We start from the raw sequence: 17,562 nt of genomic DNA, 5'->3' as shown, positions 1-17,562 counted from the left end.
AATAGTAGTAGTTGTTGTTGTTATTATTATTTTGAGATACAAAATAGTTGTTATTTGGTATCTCCAAATATACTAAATTCAAGTTTTTTCAAGATTATGATGTAACATGTTGGATGGGGTACTTAACCAAACAATAGACTAATGAATCAATTATTCCTTTGATGTCATTAAAAAAGTTATATGTTATCATAAATTATCCAATGGCTAAATTTATAAATTTTCCCCATATTTTATTTCATTTGATTATCTTAATTAGTTTCTAAAACTTTGATAATGAATTGTTGTGTGTGTGTGTTTATTTTAATCATCAAGAAGCTAAGTCTTTTTAACATCAATTACTTAAATGCTAACATTACATGTTGATTAGACTATAACAAGTGGATGATTTGACAAAACATTTTTATAATCAAGTATTTTAGGCATGGTATTGGTAATTAACAAAACAATGGTATAGGCAAGCCCAATAATTTAATTGAACACAAGCAAAGGGAATATTCATTTGTTGGTTTGCCTATTAATGACAACGATCTTCCAAATACCTTTTCCTTCGTCCTCCATAGCTTACTTTGAGTTTTTAGTCAAAATATTTTATACGGTTGAAAATAATTGTTCTCACTTTTTACTTATATACTTGTGATCATCATTTTATCTGAAACTTTAACAAGGATTCCTAACAACCCTTTTTTTTAACAAACAAGTCACTGACCCTTCCCTTGTACAGGCAACTAATCTTGTTTAGGTTAATTCTCCTTCACGAGAGCACATCGCCTATTTGATAGAGGGTAGCCACAAATCACATTATGACTACTTTCGAGACTCCACTACGAACGTCTTTATTGACACATGAAAATTCTACTAACATGACTCTAATACTACTTGCAAGGATAAAGACTCTTAAACTATTTCCATTGTAAACATAAAAACTCTAAAAAAATTTCTTTCGGTTAATTTCACTCCTCAATGAAGATAACTATATTTTCATTTCTATGTACCCATGATCTTCCATTTATTAGTGAAACGTAAAACTTTTGGATGCATGCATTGCTAACGTATAAATTATCTACTAGATAATGACTTAATTACGTAGCGTAACGTTAAAACTTTGATATATACGGATAATGTTATCCAACTACTCCCTATCTCATATCATATATACCGCATCACTTATTTACGGCTATTATTGTTTACACATACATAGCCATTTCACTAACAAGGATAAGGACTTGCTATATTATTGTAAAAAACTTAAAAATGCAATCACTTATATATAAAATATATACGTTATCACGTTAGTTAAAGTTTAATTTAATTAAATTTGTTTTAGTTGGGTATAAAATAGTGTTTTTGGTCACTATTTTATATCGACTTAGATAACTTCTTTTTACTATCGATTTTGAAGATAAAAGTCTAGAAGATTATTTTATTATAAAATAAAATATGGAAGCCCCTTTAAATACCCACACATTTACTTATGGATTTGGACCCCAAGGGACACCTAAGTTTTGGAAGCGGATCCAGAGGAGATAGGAAAAAGTAGGTTTGCTAATATCTCCACATGCGCACCATCTGGGCGAGGTGAGTAATAAAATAATCTTTTTGCTAAAAGTTTGTTTTGTATTTAATTTTCCATTGACGTAATGGCCCGACTGTTGTACCTTTTTTTTTATCATATAAAACGGTCTCTATTAAGTTCTCTTCTTTCTCTCTTAAGCTCTCCTTATTCCCATTCTGTTTCCGTTTTACTTTTTCAAACAAATTTATGTTTTTTCCTTTAGTTTCTGAGTATACTAGTATCTATCAAGTGTTGGTATGTCGGTTTGGTTCCAGTGCAATTCCTACTGACGAAATTAGAGACAATTTTATTCTAGGGACGACAAGACACGTGATATATGTTTTGCATATCCAAGCAACTAGACCTGTGAAATGTCAAAGAGAGAACTAGATTCACGACTTAGCCAGTTAACGTGCTTCTGTTTTGTAGGATTTTTTTCCTACAAAGCTTAGCTCCACACCGAAGTGCAACAACATAAATATATATTAATAAAACAAACATAATGGAGAGGTTAAATTGAATTGATACAATTGTCAAAGTTCAAAGTTTAAATCGATACCATTATTATTTTAAGGTAAATTGACGAAAACTACATAGTTGGAAAGTGTAATTGGATATTTTTCTAATATTTTTTTCCTTCCATTTAAATAACAATAAAAATAAAAGAATACATATACAAATTCATATAAATAAAAAAAAAAAAAAAAAAGGAAGAGGTTGAGATTGAGGACAAGGAGATTGAGACAAATAAAGTCCAACTTGGGTTTGAGACATAATCATAACGAAAAACCCACCTTTGAAAGACACCATTTTTATTTTTTTATTTTTATGATTATTGTTTTTATGTTTTCAACAAAACTAAAAAAATTCCACTCAAAACACTACACTTTTGTTTTTGTACTATAAAACAATAATGTTAGTATCAACTTCATTTGTTTATGTAAAAAAAGTTTTAAAAAAATTATATATATTGAGAGTCTTCCAAGGCGTAAGTTTTAGCAATAGCAGCCATGGTGGAAGCCTTGATGATGATATTTCTCACGCCGGCAGCTTTACTACTCTTGATATTATATTATTCCTTCTTCTCTCTCTTTTCTCAAAAACCTCCATTTGGCACTCTTTTACCACCATCCATATCACTTAAAAATTAATTATGTGATTGATAGTCACATTACTGAATTTATATAGCTCAACGATAACTGTCACTAATTTTTTTTTCTGCCTTAAAATTAAGTTCAATTCTTCCATCTCAGAATTTTTGGTCAGTCCGAGAGTTTGTATTCTCTAATCCTTCTTGGATTTGGAACTCTAACTCCATCATATAAAGTAAGAAGGTCGTAAGTAACATCCGAGGTAACTAAGTTTTTATCCCTATTTCTCGCTTATGCTAACAATTTATTAAATATTGATTTAAGCTTACAATGTTATGATAGACATCACACCGATGTTTTCCTTTTCATGTTTACATAGGTTTTCTTCCTTCCTTGAAGTTACAAATTTATCGTTAGAGACACGTAAATGTTAGATAAGTTTTTCTGTTCAAATCTTACCGTCAATATCACTAAACAATTCAACTTTTATCATGTTAAACGACAATTATTTTATTCGTGTTTGTATGTTATTGTATGACAACTATATTATATTATGATGGTCACATAGGATGGCCGAATGGATGGGATGAGGGAGAGAGAGGGAGGAAAGGAAGATAAAAAGGATGGATAGAGAGTTGAAAGGTAGACAGAAGTACAGAACCCACTAAGTTGTGTGGGTTTTGAAACGATCTCTCCTCATTTGTTTAAACCTTTTTCTCAAACACTTTTATCATCTCTTTTGTCAGACCCCTCAATTTCTTGCCATTAGTTCCAATACCTTCTCCCCACTTTCATATTGCTTTTTTCTAAACCTTGAATAAAATAATTATATTAAGGTGTGTTTTTCTTCAGTGAAATTTCATTCATGGATACCTTGTTAAGGTTGGTCAATGATCTTGGATCCTCTGATCAATATTCTTATAACAATAATTCAAGCAGCAGCTCAAAGAATTCTAGTGATCGAAATCATTATAATTACTATCTTCAAAACCCACAATCTCAAGAATGTTTCAACAATTCGTTCATGGAGGATGAAGATCATTTCTCTGCATCCTCTTCTTCAAGTCACCACCACCACCACCAACTCCGACAGCTTCAATGTTCCACCACCACGACAAGTACTACATCCACCGGTACATACGATGTTAAACTACTTTATGTTATTCTACTTTTTAAAGAACCTGATCTTTAAAAGTTTTAGTCGTTGGATTACAATATAAAATTTCATTTTTCTAAGCGTTTTTTTTAGGTCAAAAAATCTAAAATTTTATTGATAGTTTCATGTAAAGATTTATAAGTTTAAGTTCATATGTTTATAAAGAGAATTTTCATTACATTGGACTGTTTTCACACAACTTTCTAATTTTAAATATGAGTGTTTCTTTTATGTAGTAGTTGGTCTAATGGCTAAACTCTTGTATTTAGATGATGGGTTAAGTTATATTAGAGAAAAATTGGAACTTTTGTCTCTATTATTTATTTATTATAAGCTTAACACTTCTCCTTCGTTGAAAATGAAATGAAATAAAATGTGATTTTGTTGAGAAAATTGGTATATGCATGATTGGGCAATGTTTTGATCCGGAAGATGAACATTTAGTTGGATATTAAAGAGCTTGAATATATTAATGATGAACGTGATGGTCAACACGTTCATGTTGAAAATCTCACGTTAGAATGACAAAGAGGTCTGACAAATTTTATAAGATTCATGATTGATTATTACGTTTATCAACTTGCCAATTGATTATGAAATATATATATTCTTTGTTTATCCAATTTAGTATATGTTCAGGTGCTGCTGCTCCAGTTGATCACGACCTAAACTTTGAACTCTCTGAAGAATGGGCTTCTACAGTACTCCTCCAAACAGCTATCGCTATCGTCAACAAGAACACTACTCGAATCCAACACCTTATGTGGGTGTTGAATGAGCTTGGTTCTCCATATGGCGACATTGATCAAAAGCTAGCGTTCTACTTCCTTCAAGGCATGTTCAGTCGCGTCACCGACTCAGGTGCCAAGTGCTACAGAACCTTGGCAGCAGCATTGGAGAAACAGTCGTGTTTCGGGTCGATGAGAAGAATGGTGTTGAAGTTTGAGGAGGTGAGTCCATGGATGAGATTTGGCCATGTTGCTTCAAATGGCGCCTTAATGGAAGCTTTACGAGGTGAAAAGAAGTTGCATATAATTGATATTCCTGGAAGTTACTCCTCATTTTGCACTCAATGGCCAACTTTTATTGAAGCTTTGGCAACACAATCGGACCAAACTCCGCACCTTACTCTAACAACCTTGGTTGCAGCCAAATCGGAAGGAACCCTACGAGCTCATAAGGTAACTCTAATTATATTTAATAATTGTATTCATGGGAGGGAGAGGGTTGTATGTCCCGTGGAAACAAACTTCATTATATAAAGATTTCAGTGATTACAATGAAGTACTTGTTAGATAGACTTCTCCAATTAGTTTGAGCTCACACATTATATCCCCACATAAAACTTTTCTTGCTCGGGATGAAATCCCATCAATACAACATATTTAAACTCTCCTTAAGAAGAGTGAGCTCTTCTCATCTTTATGAAATAGCTTTCCAAACTAAATATGAGATAAAACTCTTTTCCACTCATAGTAATAAACAATATCTGGACGTACACTTTAATCACGTCTAAACTGGCAACATCCTTAACCAACAAAGGACACACAGAGATCAACAAACAAGTGCTTGTGGGTATCTTTCTCTGAATAATCTCTAAAACCCTTAGCACATCCTTTCTTCTCATTCAAAAAGGCTAACTCTAAAAAAGAAACTAGACCATAAAATATATGCTTCAACCTTAGCTTAAGATGACCTTCAAGGAATAATAAGATATTCTCTAAAAAAAACCAACAAATATGTACTAAATTAAACATATCAACAAGTAGCAAAAAAAATCTTTTGTAATCTACCCAACACAGAACATGATACTGAGTATATTTCAAAAGATGATATCCAAAGTTTTGATTGTAATAAAATCAGTCAAATTAAACACACTGGAACAACAAATATCCCATATAACTAAGGATATATTTTGATGATATTGTTGGTGGATGTTGATATGAACTAAATGCTTTTCAAAAACTAGAATAATACCCATCATGATTTTTTTCCTCTGCTATTATTTTTATGTTATTTTGGTTTCTCTTTCAATGGAAATTGATTGAAACACAAATACTTCTACTCATTTTTTTTGTTGACATAAATGCATTAATTTCAGAAACTGATGAAAGAAATAAGTAGAAGACTAGAGAAATTCGCAAGGCTTATGGGAATTTCCTTCAAATTCAAACCCATTTTCCACTACGGCGACGTTTCACACTTCGATTTCACACATTTACCCCTCAAACACGACGAGGCCGTCGCCGTCAACTGCTCCGGTGCCTTGCGCTCCGTCGCCCCCCTCCACAACCGCCGCGATTTTCTCATATCCTTATTTCGATCTTTGCGGCCCAAGATTATCACCGTCGTAGAGGAGGAAGCCGATCTCAACGCCGACGGCGGCGCCGACGACTTTTTCAAACACCTTCAGGAGTGTTTACGGTGGTTTAGGCTTTACTTTGATTCCTTGGACGGAAGTTTCCCGATCGTCACTGATGAGAGGTTAATGCTTGAACGCGCAGCTGGACGCTCCGTAGTGGACTTGCTTGCATGCGGGCTGGCGGAATCGGTGGAGAGGCGTGAGACGGCGGTGCGTTGGACGCGTCGTTTGCATGACGGTGGTTTTAAACCGGTGTCGTTTAGTGAGGATGTAAATGATGATGTACGCGCGCTTTTGAGGAGGTACAAGGATGGGTGGACAGTGATGGACGGCGACGGAGCCGGAGCCGGGATGTTCTTGGCTTGGAAGGGGCAGCCGGTGGTTTGGGCCGCCGCGTGGGTGCCTGGACAGGTAGACGGAGAGAAGACACACGTGTAAATTTGGCCTTCGCACGTGCTTTAGTGTATTATTTATTGAAAGACTAAAATTTGAACGTGAGATTTAAATAAAGAATTAAACTTGGCGATCCCATTTTTCCACTTTGGATTGTTTTTTTTAATACAAATTGAGGGTGGATTTGAACTTGAGACTTCTTAATCCTCAAGTGCATACAAATGTTAGTTGAGCCAATCTTTTGTTAATGGATTGTTTTCAAATATAACAAAATGAATCAAAATATTTATAAATATAATAAAGTTTTACTTGATAGACCTCAATAGATCCTTATAGCAATATGTCATGATATTTTGCTATGTTTATAAATATAGACAGTTGAAAAAATAACAATTAGATTCAAAGTATTAACGTATATAACAATATTTTAAATAATTGCAAATGAAGCAAAATAATATATCAAAGTCTATCAATGATGGAAGTTTATTATCGATAAGTTTTGTTATATTTGTAATTTTTTAAAAATGTTACTATACACTTGATTATTATCATTAAAATTGTAACTCATTGTAGTAATTGTGAAATTTCTATATTATTGAATAAATCATAATAATTCAGAGTACATAGTGATGTTTCACATAGGTACATATATATGCTTCAAAGAAACCACTAAAGAAAAATTCATAAATGGAAAGTACCAAAAAGGAAGATAATAATGGAAAATACTAATAATTAATAAACTCTAATTTACCTTTAACACCTACGTCAAACTCAAAGTGCTAAAATCATGAATTTCAGTTTGGTAAGAAAACGTCTGAATAAAATCGGTAGATCTAGGATAAAATCAGAGACCTACGAAGAACAAACACACAAAAATCTTTTGGGCTAAAGACAAACCCACGAAGAACTTCTGGCCAATAATAAACATCCTCATGGAGATTATAAAAGACCCATGAATGACTGATACATAAAATAGAACATAACAATTGGGCTAATTGAACTAGACTCAATGATTGAACCAACCAAAAATAGACCAAACTGGTGAACCCAAGACTGAACCAAATCGGACCAATCAGCTAATTAAACAAACCAAACCGGTTGAGAAAAGCATGAATTTTCCATGGATAAAGGGCTTTTACTCAAATAAAATCTGGAGACAACTGTGCAAACACAAATAGAGAATGAAACCCATAATTTTGAATGGAGGTGTGAACTCCCCGAGACAGATCTCGAGCGATCGAACTGGGCAACAAACTAGAGAAACCCATGGACACAAATCTGGATGGTGGATATGGATCTGAGTGATGGTAAGCTGATATGAAATGAAGGACAGATGGGTCAAAAACGCACCAATTTAGACAGAAGATGGAAAATGCTTTGGAATGTTCGGTTTTGTAGCAGTTTGTAGGACGAGTTGGGTAAAGTTGGCACGGGAGAACGACGAATCTACACTTGGGTCTACCTTAGTTGATGGTTACTCAAATAGACGAAGGTAGAGGCTGAACAAGGCAAGAGGCAGCGGTGGCGGCTAAATTTTAATAATATAAAACTTTAAAGCCCTGATACCATGTGAAATTTCTATATTATTGAATAAATTATAATAATTCAAAAATTATAATAATTCAAAGTACATGATGCTGTTTTACATAGGAAAATATATAGACCTCAAAGAAACAACTAAAGGAAAATTCATAAATGAAAATTCATAAATGAAAAATACAAAAAAAAAAATAATAATGATTGATAAACCATAATTTTTCTTTAACAGTAACTCTTGTAAATATTTTCATCAATTATGACATTTAAAACAATTTCTCCTTTTAAAAAAATCGTTGAGTTAAAAAAATATGCATTTAAACCAGAGTAATAGACCAACTTGGCTCAATAATGAAGGTAATAACAATTACCTTCATCCTTCATGTTGAAGATTCAATGTTATCTCGGAGACTACAAAAAAAGTGTTCGTAAGAAATATTCTTAAGTTGTAATATCATTGGTGTATATCTGAGTAACTTTGATACGAAAATATAAGAAATTTTGAAATATTCACACTTCAACTCGAACAAGGTTGAATACTGTTGAAGATTCAATGTTATCTCGGAGACTACAAAAAAAGTGTTCGTAAGAAATATTCTTAAGTTGTAATATCATTGGTGTATATCTGAGTAACTTTGATACGAAAATATAAGAAATTTTGAAATATTCACACTTCAACTCGAACAAGGTTGAATATCTACTGCAAAATCTTCTTTATTGTGTACTTAAACATTGTTTCATATGCTCTTCTTGTTGGCCATGCTGTTGAATGAACTTGTAATGATATTTTTGGAGATCATAAAATTATAACCCAAGATCAAGTATGAACTAATAGAAACTACAAGCCTAACATAATCCTTATGATTTTTTTTTTTTTTAACTAAAGAAAAACATGTAAAATCCTTCAAGGGTTAAATATTTTGTGCCTATAACATGGACTAGTGAACATTATTGCATTAGTGATGAAAACTGTTAGGACACCTAAAGAGTCAAAGAAAGAACTTTCTTATATGGTACATAGAGAGGGAAATTTAAGAACAATTTGTATCATTTCAATGAATTCCAGCCTTGAGGAAGCCTCCACTTCCTATGCCAATATATAGACACTCTTGACCACAAAGGGAACCTAAAATTGTAGTCAAGGGGTTGATCCACAAGTCCTCCAACCATCAATGGCAACCAAACGTACCTCGAGTCTCTAAGATCGGCAGGGTTCCATCGGTCTGCCATGAAAATAAACAAGTTGGGATATGAAGAAGATAGAGGAATGACAAATGTGCTCTGAGACAAGAATGTCGCCAGTCGAAACATCTTGTTTTCTCCTATACATGGGTTTCCTATTGTCTCCCATGGACCCATTATTGACTCTGCAGCATGTGCCAGCGCCTCATTCGGTGCCCATCCCGTGCACCCTGATGTGATCATATAGTAAGTTCCCTGATGTTTGAACAAAGCTGGTGCTTCTCGATGTTGGCCGATGAGAATCCTTCTCGCTACATTGGTTACGTTGAGATAATCTTCTGAGAGAGGTCCTATATGAAGCTCACTATTGCCTTCAGATGAGTAAATGAGATAGGCTGTACCATTGTCATCTTTGAAGATTGTCATGTCTCTACTGTCAAATCCATGGGGTCTTTTGCTATGCAGATAATGGAATGGACCGTTTGGGTAATCACTGATGGCAACACCAACCGAAGCCTTTGTATAGTTCACATTATCTATATGCATCCACATTACATATTTTCCAGTCCTTGAATTGTAGATTACTTTCGGCCTCTCGAGCACATTTGATTTATGAAGATCATGGGTCTCATCTGTTTCTTCCGCTGCCAAAACAATGCCTTCATTTTTCCAGCTCCACAAGTCTTTGGAAGAGTAGCAACCAACTCCTATAATGTCAACCTAATCATAAAATGCCAAAATGTTATAGGATAGTTCCAAAGGCTAATTTGTTGCTCGTATAGAGAATGAATTAATTATTCAAGTGAAAAAAAAGAAGAAAAGACAGCAGAAGTTAATAGTGAAATACTAAAACAAAGAACCGATAAAATACTGTAGAAAACTAAGAAGCACAGATACGGACACAACAGGACACAAACATGGCGAGCTATCATTTTTTAAAAATCTAGGGCACAACATGACAAGGATACATTTATTAAAATATATCTATGCTAGAAGATAATTTAAAGTAAATGGGTTGATTCAATTATATGCTTACACACTCAAAATATATTATTATTCTCATTTATGTGTCTCTTTAGTCTACTCAATAAGTCTTCTATGCATGTCTAACACATTTGTTTCATTAACAAGTATTTGATATATGTCCAACAAGTGTTGGAGTGTCCAAATGTCTGCCACAAACATGTTGCCAAACCATAGTGTCCCTGCTTCTTAGGAGGAAAATGTGATAAATTTAAAGCTGGTGGCATAGAACTAAAGAAGGACGGCCAAGAACAAGGGAGATAACTCAGAAGTACTCAACAATAGAGTTCAATGATTACAATGGAAATCAACGCAAACATCAAAACAAGCAGAAGCCGCAGAGAACACACAGAAAACCATAAGTTATGGCTATTCAAGAGAGCCACTTCTCCTCTAGAGCTTTCTCATTCCCAAAACATTCCTCACATGAACTTGTTAAATAGGAGGTCTCACAGATTCATTCGAACAGCCAAAGCCAAACAAAAACAACAACCTAGGGGACAAAGGGATAAGGCATCCCTTTTCCCTAAAGAAGGATTACAAAAAGACCTTCCATTCTAAATTAAAATGGAATCTTATGGACTAATTACTAAAAGGCCTACGCAGAGCAATCCAAGTAGAGGAAGTAAGCTGTAGAAAATAACAAAAGAAAGAAAAAGGATGACTACTTATCATAAAAAGAAAACAAAAATTGACATTGGATATTGCCGTAAAAGACAAGACACTATTAAGAAACAAATGAGGAAAAAAGCTGAAGTACTAATCAACGTCTGTTGTTTCCATACAAGATCATAGAGATGCACACCAATAGTTTATGGAAGAGGAAATTTGTTACCCATGGAAGCATAAGACTAGCATAACAGAAAATGGAGGCCCAAAAAGACAGACTATAGCTTTTACCCGTGCAGCTCCCTTTTCATGAGCATGGTAGGTGGGACCATCTTTATACTCTCCATACTAATAGTACGTTTTGAATCTTTCATCGAATATCACTCCACCTCCGTGAGCTTGAATGGGATTCCCTCCGGTATCTAGCCAAACTCTCCCTGGATAATAGAACATACTATCATTTCCCATGATCATTGGATCAATGGAAGTTTTATGATCAGGAAAGAACTTCTGCCTAAGCTGTGAATCTTCATCAAGAAATTCATCAATCAGTGGGGTTGTTCTCTTTGGTCTTCGCTTCGCTACACGTCGAGGTCTCTTATGGGGAGCGGGAATTTGAATGTTTTCTTCTTCCACTTCTTGAAGTTCTCGTAAGTGAAGATGATGGCTTGTTCGAATTTGGATACCCTGACCCATCTCATCTTTGCGGGTTATAGTTGATAGTAAATTCAGCAAAAGAATGCACACCATTAGACTCCCAATTACCACAGATATCAAACATTTGCTCTGTGAATCGCAACGTAAAGTAGTGGATTTCCTGAATTTGTTCCTTGACTCCATCCTCTCGTCCTTTATCTCCTACATAATTAAGCATTTAAGAAAACAAAACCTATAATGTTTTCAAACTTCAGTGGCAAAGATTCCTGTAATGGAGGGTGTAAATTGATACACTAGCAAAAGTTCATGGTTTAAAGTTAAACTCATACAATTATTTGTTCAGGGATTAAATTGATAAAAGCCCTAAAGTTTAGGAGTATAAATTGCTATATTCCCTATTTGTCCAATTCGAAACCAAAACAGTATGATTTCACAACACTATCATCCCACAATGATCATTATCCCAGAGAAACGGAAAAGGTAGAACAAAATGAAGAAGCCAGGTGTAGCATTTTTTACCACTCTAACATCGCTGTAAGTTGAGACTAAGAAATGGAAAAGACCAGTAACGATGAAACAATGGCCAAATATGAACCACAACTTAAACGAACAATTAAGGCCTAATTCCAAACAAGAATTCATTCCAAAAATCTCCAAACAACTTAAGTTTGACTTTGATCCAAAATCACTTCCAAACTTCACAAATAAAACCCTCCAATCTAAATAAAAACCACAAATAAGAGTTATAAAGCCAACTTTCAGCAATCAAAACAGAATCTTTAGGGCCTTGGAGCCTTATACTTACTAAAAATGTCCACAAATTCCGTTTCCCATGCAGAACAGCTGCTCCGATCAGCTCAAATCTTCAATGGATAAAATAATACTTAGCCCAAATATCCAATGACTAAATAAGATCCTACCAAAAACAAACAATACAAAATATCCAAAATCTTACCTAAAAAGCACGATTCCGGCAAAGCCGGTGGAACACAAGCGAGCATGTCCGGAGGATGGGGGACGAGTGGCGGAAAACGGCGACGTTGGGGCGGGGCGACTGCAGACAACCGGTGGAGAGAAAGAAAATGGTGAGAGTGATTGAACGATAGCTACTGTCTTCCTTAAAAAAAGAAAAAAAAAAAAAAAAGGGAAAGTACATCTGATATTAATGTTGAAAGATGAGCTAACTTTGACTTACTACTTCTTCAAACTTCTTTCATTTTGCCTCTTCAATTAAATATGTCTTCAGAATTTTCAAATCAAATCCAACCAAACATAAATATATCTTAAAAAAACATCTTAATTGGACTTGAATAATTAAATGAAATTCAATAATTTATACTTCATTCGGGTAATTATTAGTGTATTTTTAATTATTTTTAGAATTAAATCTAAAAACGTTATTTTCACTTGTTAGGTTATCTATTTAAAAATATTTACGACTCGTATAATAAAATAAATAAAAAGTCTATAAAACTTGTATAACTCATTAATTTTTTTTTTATAAATTTCATATTTTTCCTTCTAGAATTCCTTCATCTCTTCTATCAGAATTTATTCCTTCTTCGTCATCTCTCATCTTTGACGTCATCTTTTTCATAAAGACAATACATTTTTTCCTTATTCTTTTTTCATTATCAACTATTGTGTCCTTTTTACATTATCAAGTATTTTATAAAAAAATCGTTTAGATTTGGTATAAGATTGTTTAGACTCGATACAAGATTGCTTAGACTAGATATAATGATACAAGATTGCTTAGACTAGATACAATCGTACAAGATCGCTTAGACTAGATACAATGGTACAAGATCGTTTAGACTAGATACAATGGTACAAGATCGTTTAGACTGGGTGTGGTCGATTAAGTATTTTGTTATTTCACGTTGCGAGTATGAGCTTTTCCTTTTTCAAATTTTTTGTTAATATTTTCAAATTTTATTCATTTTTTATTAAAAAAAACCATTTTTAAAACTAAAAAGAAAAAGACATTTTAAAAAAAATAATTAAGAATTCAAAAAGATGCACATTATTGTAAAAAAAATGAAAATGAGAACAGAATTAGCTTTTAAAAGCAAAAAATAAATAATAAAATAGTTATCAAACCACAATTTAAATCTCCTTGGAACATGAGATGTTACAATATTAGTTCATCCAGAAATGGAAGAAATTATGAAATGGGGAAGGAAGAAATGAGAAGAAAATCTCTTGGGAGAAAATGGGGAAATGTGAAATGGCCGTCAATTCCACCAATAATTAAATATTTGTTACGTAAATCCTACATAATTCTCAAAAGTTTCTCATGTGACTAACAATAATAAATGAATGTATTCTAATATTATTACAAATTTCCTCGAGTTAAGGCCATTTTTTGGACCTTCAGATGGCCCCCTATAATATCTCTTTTGCTATACCAATGTTTGTTTTATCCCAGTAGGATTGCTTTCTGCTCTAAACCTATTTAAAACAATGCCAAGGATTAAAGTGAATAGTTGAACCAGATTTATTCATTGAACTACCTCAAATAAACTTTTTCTCCAGCCCAGAACTAATGAGAAATAACAAAGAATATAATAAGAGTTTCCTGGGCAGGAAAACAACAATCTTCATTCTCCACAATAAGCATTGTGAATTGTTGATGAAAATCTCGATTTGATGGTCCAGTTTTTATTGTCTTCTTTCATTGACGTAAGAAGTTCCAGCAGCAACATAAATACTAGAGAAAGGTTTCTAATTGCTATCTAAATCCTATACTATCAATGTTGAGATTGTAACTTCATTTCCCTAGCTATTGATGGTAACCATTTCTCTCCTCTTACCTTTTTCAGTTTTGCTACCCTTTCTTCCTCTCTTTTGGCTGCTGCTTTCATGGCTGCTTCTTTAGCTTCAAGCCGAGCAATCGACTTCTCACACACACGTTTCGCAGCAGTTATTATGTCTTCTCCTTCAACAGCCACGGATCGGAGCTGCTGCTTGAACTTTATGGTGATAGGAAAAGAAAACAGTAATATTAACAAAATGTGGATGAATGATAAACAAGAGAATTTGGATCAAAGTGATGGCAACCTTCTTTGATTTCTCGTTGATTTCTTTCCCTGGTATAATTTTAGGCCTCTTTGTGGGACGTGGAAGCTCATCTGAAGGTATTATACATAACAAACAGAGAACTTCATTTGGAATACGTAATATCAATGAAATGAACAACATTGAATCTCGTCAGAGATATATGCTTGTATACTTGATGTTCTAATTAGAATAGAGCAAATATAACATCATTCACAAGGTCATTATGAATACGAGATTTCCCTACTGAAGATATGACAACCTTTTCAATAGAGCAGATGCAAATGGTGTGTGCCTATCTGTTGCAAATGCATTTTTTTTTTCCTTTATGCTGTTCCATGGTACTTGATAGCTATTTTTTTTCTTTTCTTTTTCCCATTTAGAACATATTTTGTTCAGATGCAAAAAGGTTGGTAAGCCATCGACTCAAAGAACAAAGAGTGATTACAAAATGGACGGCAATTGGCTAAAGAAAAAGCAAGGTTTAAATTGAAACAGACTGCTCTTTGGGAAACCACAGAGCAAATTAAAGAACTAGAAAGTAAGCTCCCAATCAATTTGGACTTTAAGATTTCCTGAAAGACAAAATAATAAACAATCATTGCTAAACTGTAGTAACACCCAGAGATCGAGAAATAATCGCCCACATCTAAAGACTGCAAATCTCAACAATAGGAGAGCCTTTGACGGGAACTAAAGGAGAAGATACTAGTGCTATTACTGCATTATACTCTGTTTCATATAATTTGTTGGGTTCACTTTGGAATAGATGCAGTTTCTTAACACAATCTTCTCTTCATCCCCCTTAGAACAAAAGGCTATATCGTCAAAATTTCCATCACCCTTAATTGAAATCTATATCCCTATTTGTGAGGTTTCCAGCCTCCTCATACCATACCCAAATAAATAATTTCTCTTGATAGAACCTAAATATATGGAAAGATAAATGATAACCAAATACAAGATAAACCACGAGTTTGAAGTATTTAGACCCTCTCTATCTTGAGATCTCTCCGAAGCCCTAAAAAGCTTACCAAAATGTTGCTTATCCGCCTTCCCTTTCCCTCTATTTGTAGTTAAATTCTTGTAAGTTATCTTACGCACCAATCATTATTGATCAAGAACAATCTCGTACTAAGGCAATTACAGTGATTTCCCAACCTATTTTAAATGGTTCAGATCTCTCTCTTTCCTCTCGACAAATTACTCCAGAAACAATCTACCTTCTACTTCTAAATTCTCCATGTTGTCCTCAAGAAGAAACATGGAGAATTGCTACTTGAAATCATTATGTTCTCCCAGGTGGCCTCATGTTCAGGCAATCCCTTTCAGCTAATGAGGACTTCCAAGCACCTGTGGAAGAACTTTTGCAATTGCAATATTCATACACCTCCACTGGTTTCATTATCCATTCAAACAAATCGAACAGATAAAAGGCATCTGATTGCACATCGTAATGCTGTCCCAAGCTCCCAAGGCACGTTTAAGTTGGGAAACATGAAAGACAGGGTGAATAGATGTACCTTTTGGGAAGATGTAACTTGTTTTCAAAGATTCACTTATAATAGTTCATTTTCCTTTAAGCTTTAAGATATCCAGTATCAGGAGTCATTAAGTATAAGCATCAAAATATCACTAAGTTTGTCTTCTAGCTTCTTCAAATGATAAAACATTAGTTAAAGTACTTACCTACGTGATCAAACACAACCCCCACTGGAGCATTTTTAAACAAACGAATTCCACCTTCGCTGGATTTGGAATCATCATGACAAGGAACAGAATTGGAATGTTCCACCAACTCTAGAGTAGTTTCCAAAATATTATCCAATAGCTTTTGTGCCTGCAAGTCAAGGAGCCCATCAGTCAGAATTGAAAGAAATGACAATGCAGAGACTTTCTTAATGCAGGCAAAAGGAGGAGAAAGGGTAGAAGACAATAACTAACATCCATATTTACACCAAAAGAATGCTTCGTAGTAAAAACAAACACTCGTTAGAAGTGTTGTGTTTCTATGATTAACGGAGTGTCTTGCCAGAAATCTTTACAAGTGGGTGAGAAATATCTAGTTCCGGGCATAAAGTTATCGTGTCAAATGTTTTAGCCAATATATTTGAGTGTTTGTAAATTTATGAAACTCCACATAACTCCCGGCCTTCACGGCAAAACATAAAACATAGTAATCACAAATAAATAAACACATTATTCTAGCTCCGCTAAAGATTTGACAATCTAAATAACGTTATATCTCAATCATTTCCTATACCAAGAGCTTCAACTCAAAAGAGCCGCAAAATGTAATACAAAGTAAGTAAAAAAAAAAAAAAAAAAAGCAAAACAATACAAAGACGATTGATGATCGGAAAAGGAAAGATGATGCTACCGACCTTGATTTGATATGGCTTGGGCGGCTGAGCACGAAGATTAAGCTCAAAATCATCATCAAACTTCGAAGTTGTGTTTATGGAAGTAGCAGGAACACCATTAGTTAAGGACGAGATAAACACAGAGGAGACAGTAACAGAGTCAATGGCAGCTCTCCACTTGGCGTCGCCGTCTTCCTCTCCGCTGCTGCTGTCGCCACCGTGGTGGTGGCTCCTCCGATCACCCATTCCTTTGCCTAAATCGGGTTATCGGGCTTTGCTTTGTAAAAACCCCATGAACGGATGATAAAACCGCTCATTTGAGAATTGATAGCCGTCGAGGGTAAGTGTAAATTACAAAAATAATTGACATTACAAATCAATATTTTAATTTGTCCTTCCAAAAAAAATAATATAATATGAGATTTGAAATTTTGAAAATTTAAATTTAAAAAATTGTTAATACAAATTTGAACAATTTTAAGAATTAAGACTAAGTATCCTTTTGAAAAATGATGTTAAGTATGGCTAAACATCTGAATGTGTTTGATAGATGAACTACAGTGGAATTGGTGTTGAGT

The 17,562-nt window shown here is 34.1% G+C and overlaps 2 protein-coding genes and 1 pseudogene across 4 annotated transcripts; 1 reads left to right on the top strand and 2 right to left on the bottom strand.

Moving 5' to 3' along the window:
• The first annotated feature begins 2,925 nt into the window (after nucleotides 1-2,925).
• Nucleotides 2,926-6,776, top strand: LOC103497427 (protein SHORT-ROOT-like). 3 transcript variants are annotated; one of them, XM_051079385.1, is made up of 4 exons: nucleotides 2,926-3,776; nucleotides 4,439-4,813; nucleotides 4,892-4,980; nucleotides 5,901-6,730. In XM_051079385.1, the coding sequence occupies exons 1-4, from the start codon at nucleotides 3,509-3,511 to the stop codon at nucleotides 6,597-6,599; spliced, it is 1,431 nt and encodes a 476-aa protein (XP_050935342.1). In that variant the 5' UTR covers nucleotides 2,926-3,508; the 3' UTR covers nucleotides 6,600-6,730. The 3 variants fall into 3 exon arrangements, with proteins under 3 accessions (XP_050935342.1, XP_008457838.2, XP_016902151.2); XM_008459616.3 differs by having other exon boundaries at nucleotides 4,439-4,980; nucleotides 5,901-6,776; XM_017046662.2 differs by having other exon boundaries at nucleotides 2,926-3,761; nucleotides 4,439-4,980.
• Nucleotides 6,777-9,024: 2,248 nt separating this feature from the next.
• LOC103497428 (uncharacterized) lies at nucleotides 9,025-12,773 on the bottom strand (annotated as a pseudogene).
• Nucleotides 12,774-14,037: 1,264 nt separating this feature from the next.
• On the bottom strand, nucleotides 14,038-17,349 carry LOC103497429 (uncharacterized). The gene is made up of 4 exons (XM_008459625.3): nucleotides 17,006-17,349; nucleotides 16,311-16,461; nucleotides 14,625-14,695; nucleotides 14,038-14,536 (listed from the first exon to the last, which is right to left on the bottom strand). The coding sequence occupies exons 1-4, from the start codon at nucleotides 17,228-17,230 to the stop codon at nucleotides 14,315-14,317; spliced, it is 669 nt and encodes a 222-aa protein (XP_008457847.2). The 5' UTR covers nucleotides 17,231-17,349; the 3' UTR covers nucleotides 14,038-14,314.
• Nucleotides 17,350-17,562: the final 213 nt, after the last annotated feature.

Source organism: Cucumis melo, chromosome 11 (assembly GCF_025177605.1).
Source record: "Cucumis melo cultivar AY chromosome 11, USDA_Cmelo_AY_1.0, whole genome shotgun sequence".
Classification (NCBI taxonomy): domain Eukaryota; kingdom Viridiplantae; phylum Streptophyta; class Magnoliopsida; order Cucurbitales; family Cucurbitaceae; genus Cucumis; species Cucumis melo.
This window is presented reverse-complemented; position numbering and strand designations above follow the sequence as displayed.

What these genes read in the sequence shown, in the direction of transcription:
- LOC103497427 (XM_008459616.3), top strand. Translation starts at nt 3,509, where the DNA reads ATGGATACCTTGTTAAGGTTGGTCAATGATCTTGGATCCTCTGATCAA. An exon ending in GACAAGTACTACATCCACCG is followed by an intron (nt 3,777 to 4,438) that starts GTACATACGATG and finishes GTATATGTTCAG; the next exon opens with GTGCTGCTGCTCCAGTTGAT. An exon ending in GAACCCTACGAGCTCATAAG is followed by an intron (nt 4,981 to 5,900) that starts GTAACTCTAATT and finishes CATTAATTTCAG; the next exon opens with AAACTGATGAAAGAAATAAG.
- LOC103497429 (XM_008459625.3), bottom strand. Translation starts at nt 17,230, where the DNA reads ATGGGTGATCGGAGGAGCCACCACCACGGTGGCGACAGCAGCAGCGGA. An exon ending in CCAAGCCATATCAAATCAAG is followed by an intron (nt 16,462 to 17,005) that starts GTCGGTAGCATC and finishes CTTGACTTGCAG; the next exon opens with GCACAAAAGCTATTGGATAA. An exon ending in GGTTGTGTTTGATCACGTAG is followed by an intron (nt 14,696 to 16,310) that starts GTAAGTACTTTA and finishes TAATACCTTCAG; the next exon opens with ATGAGCTTCCACGTCCCACA.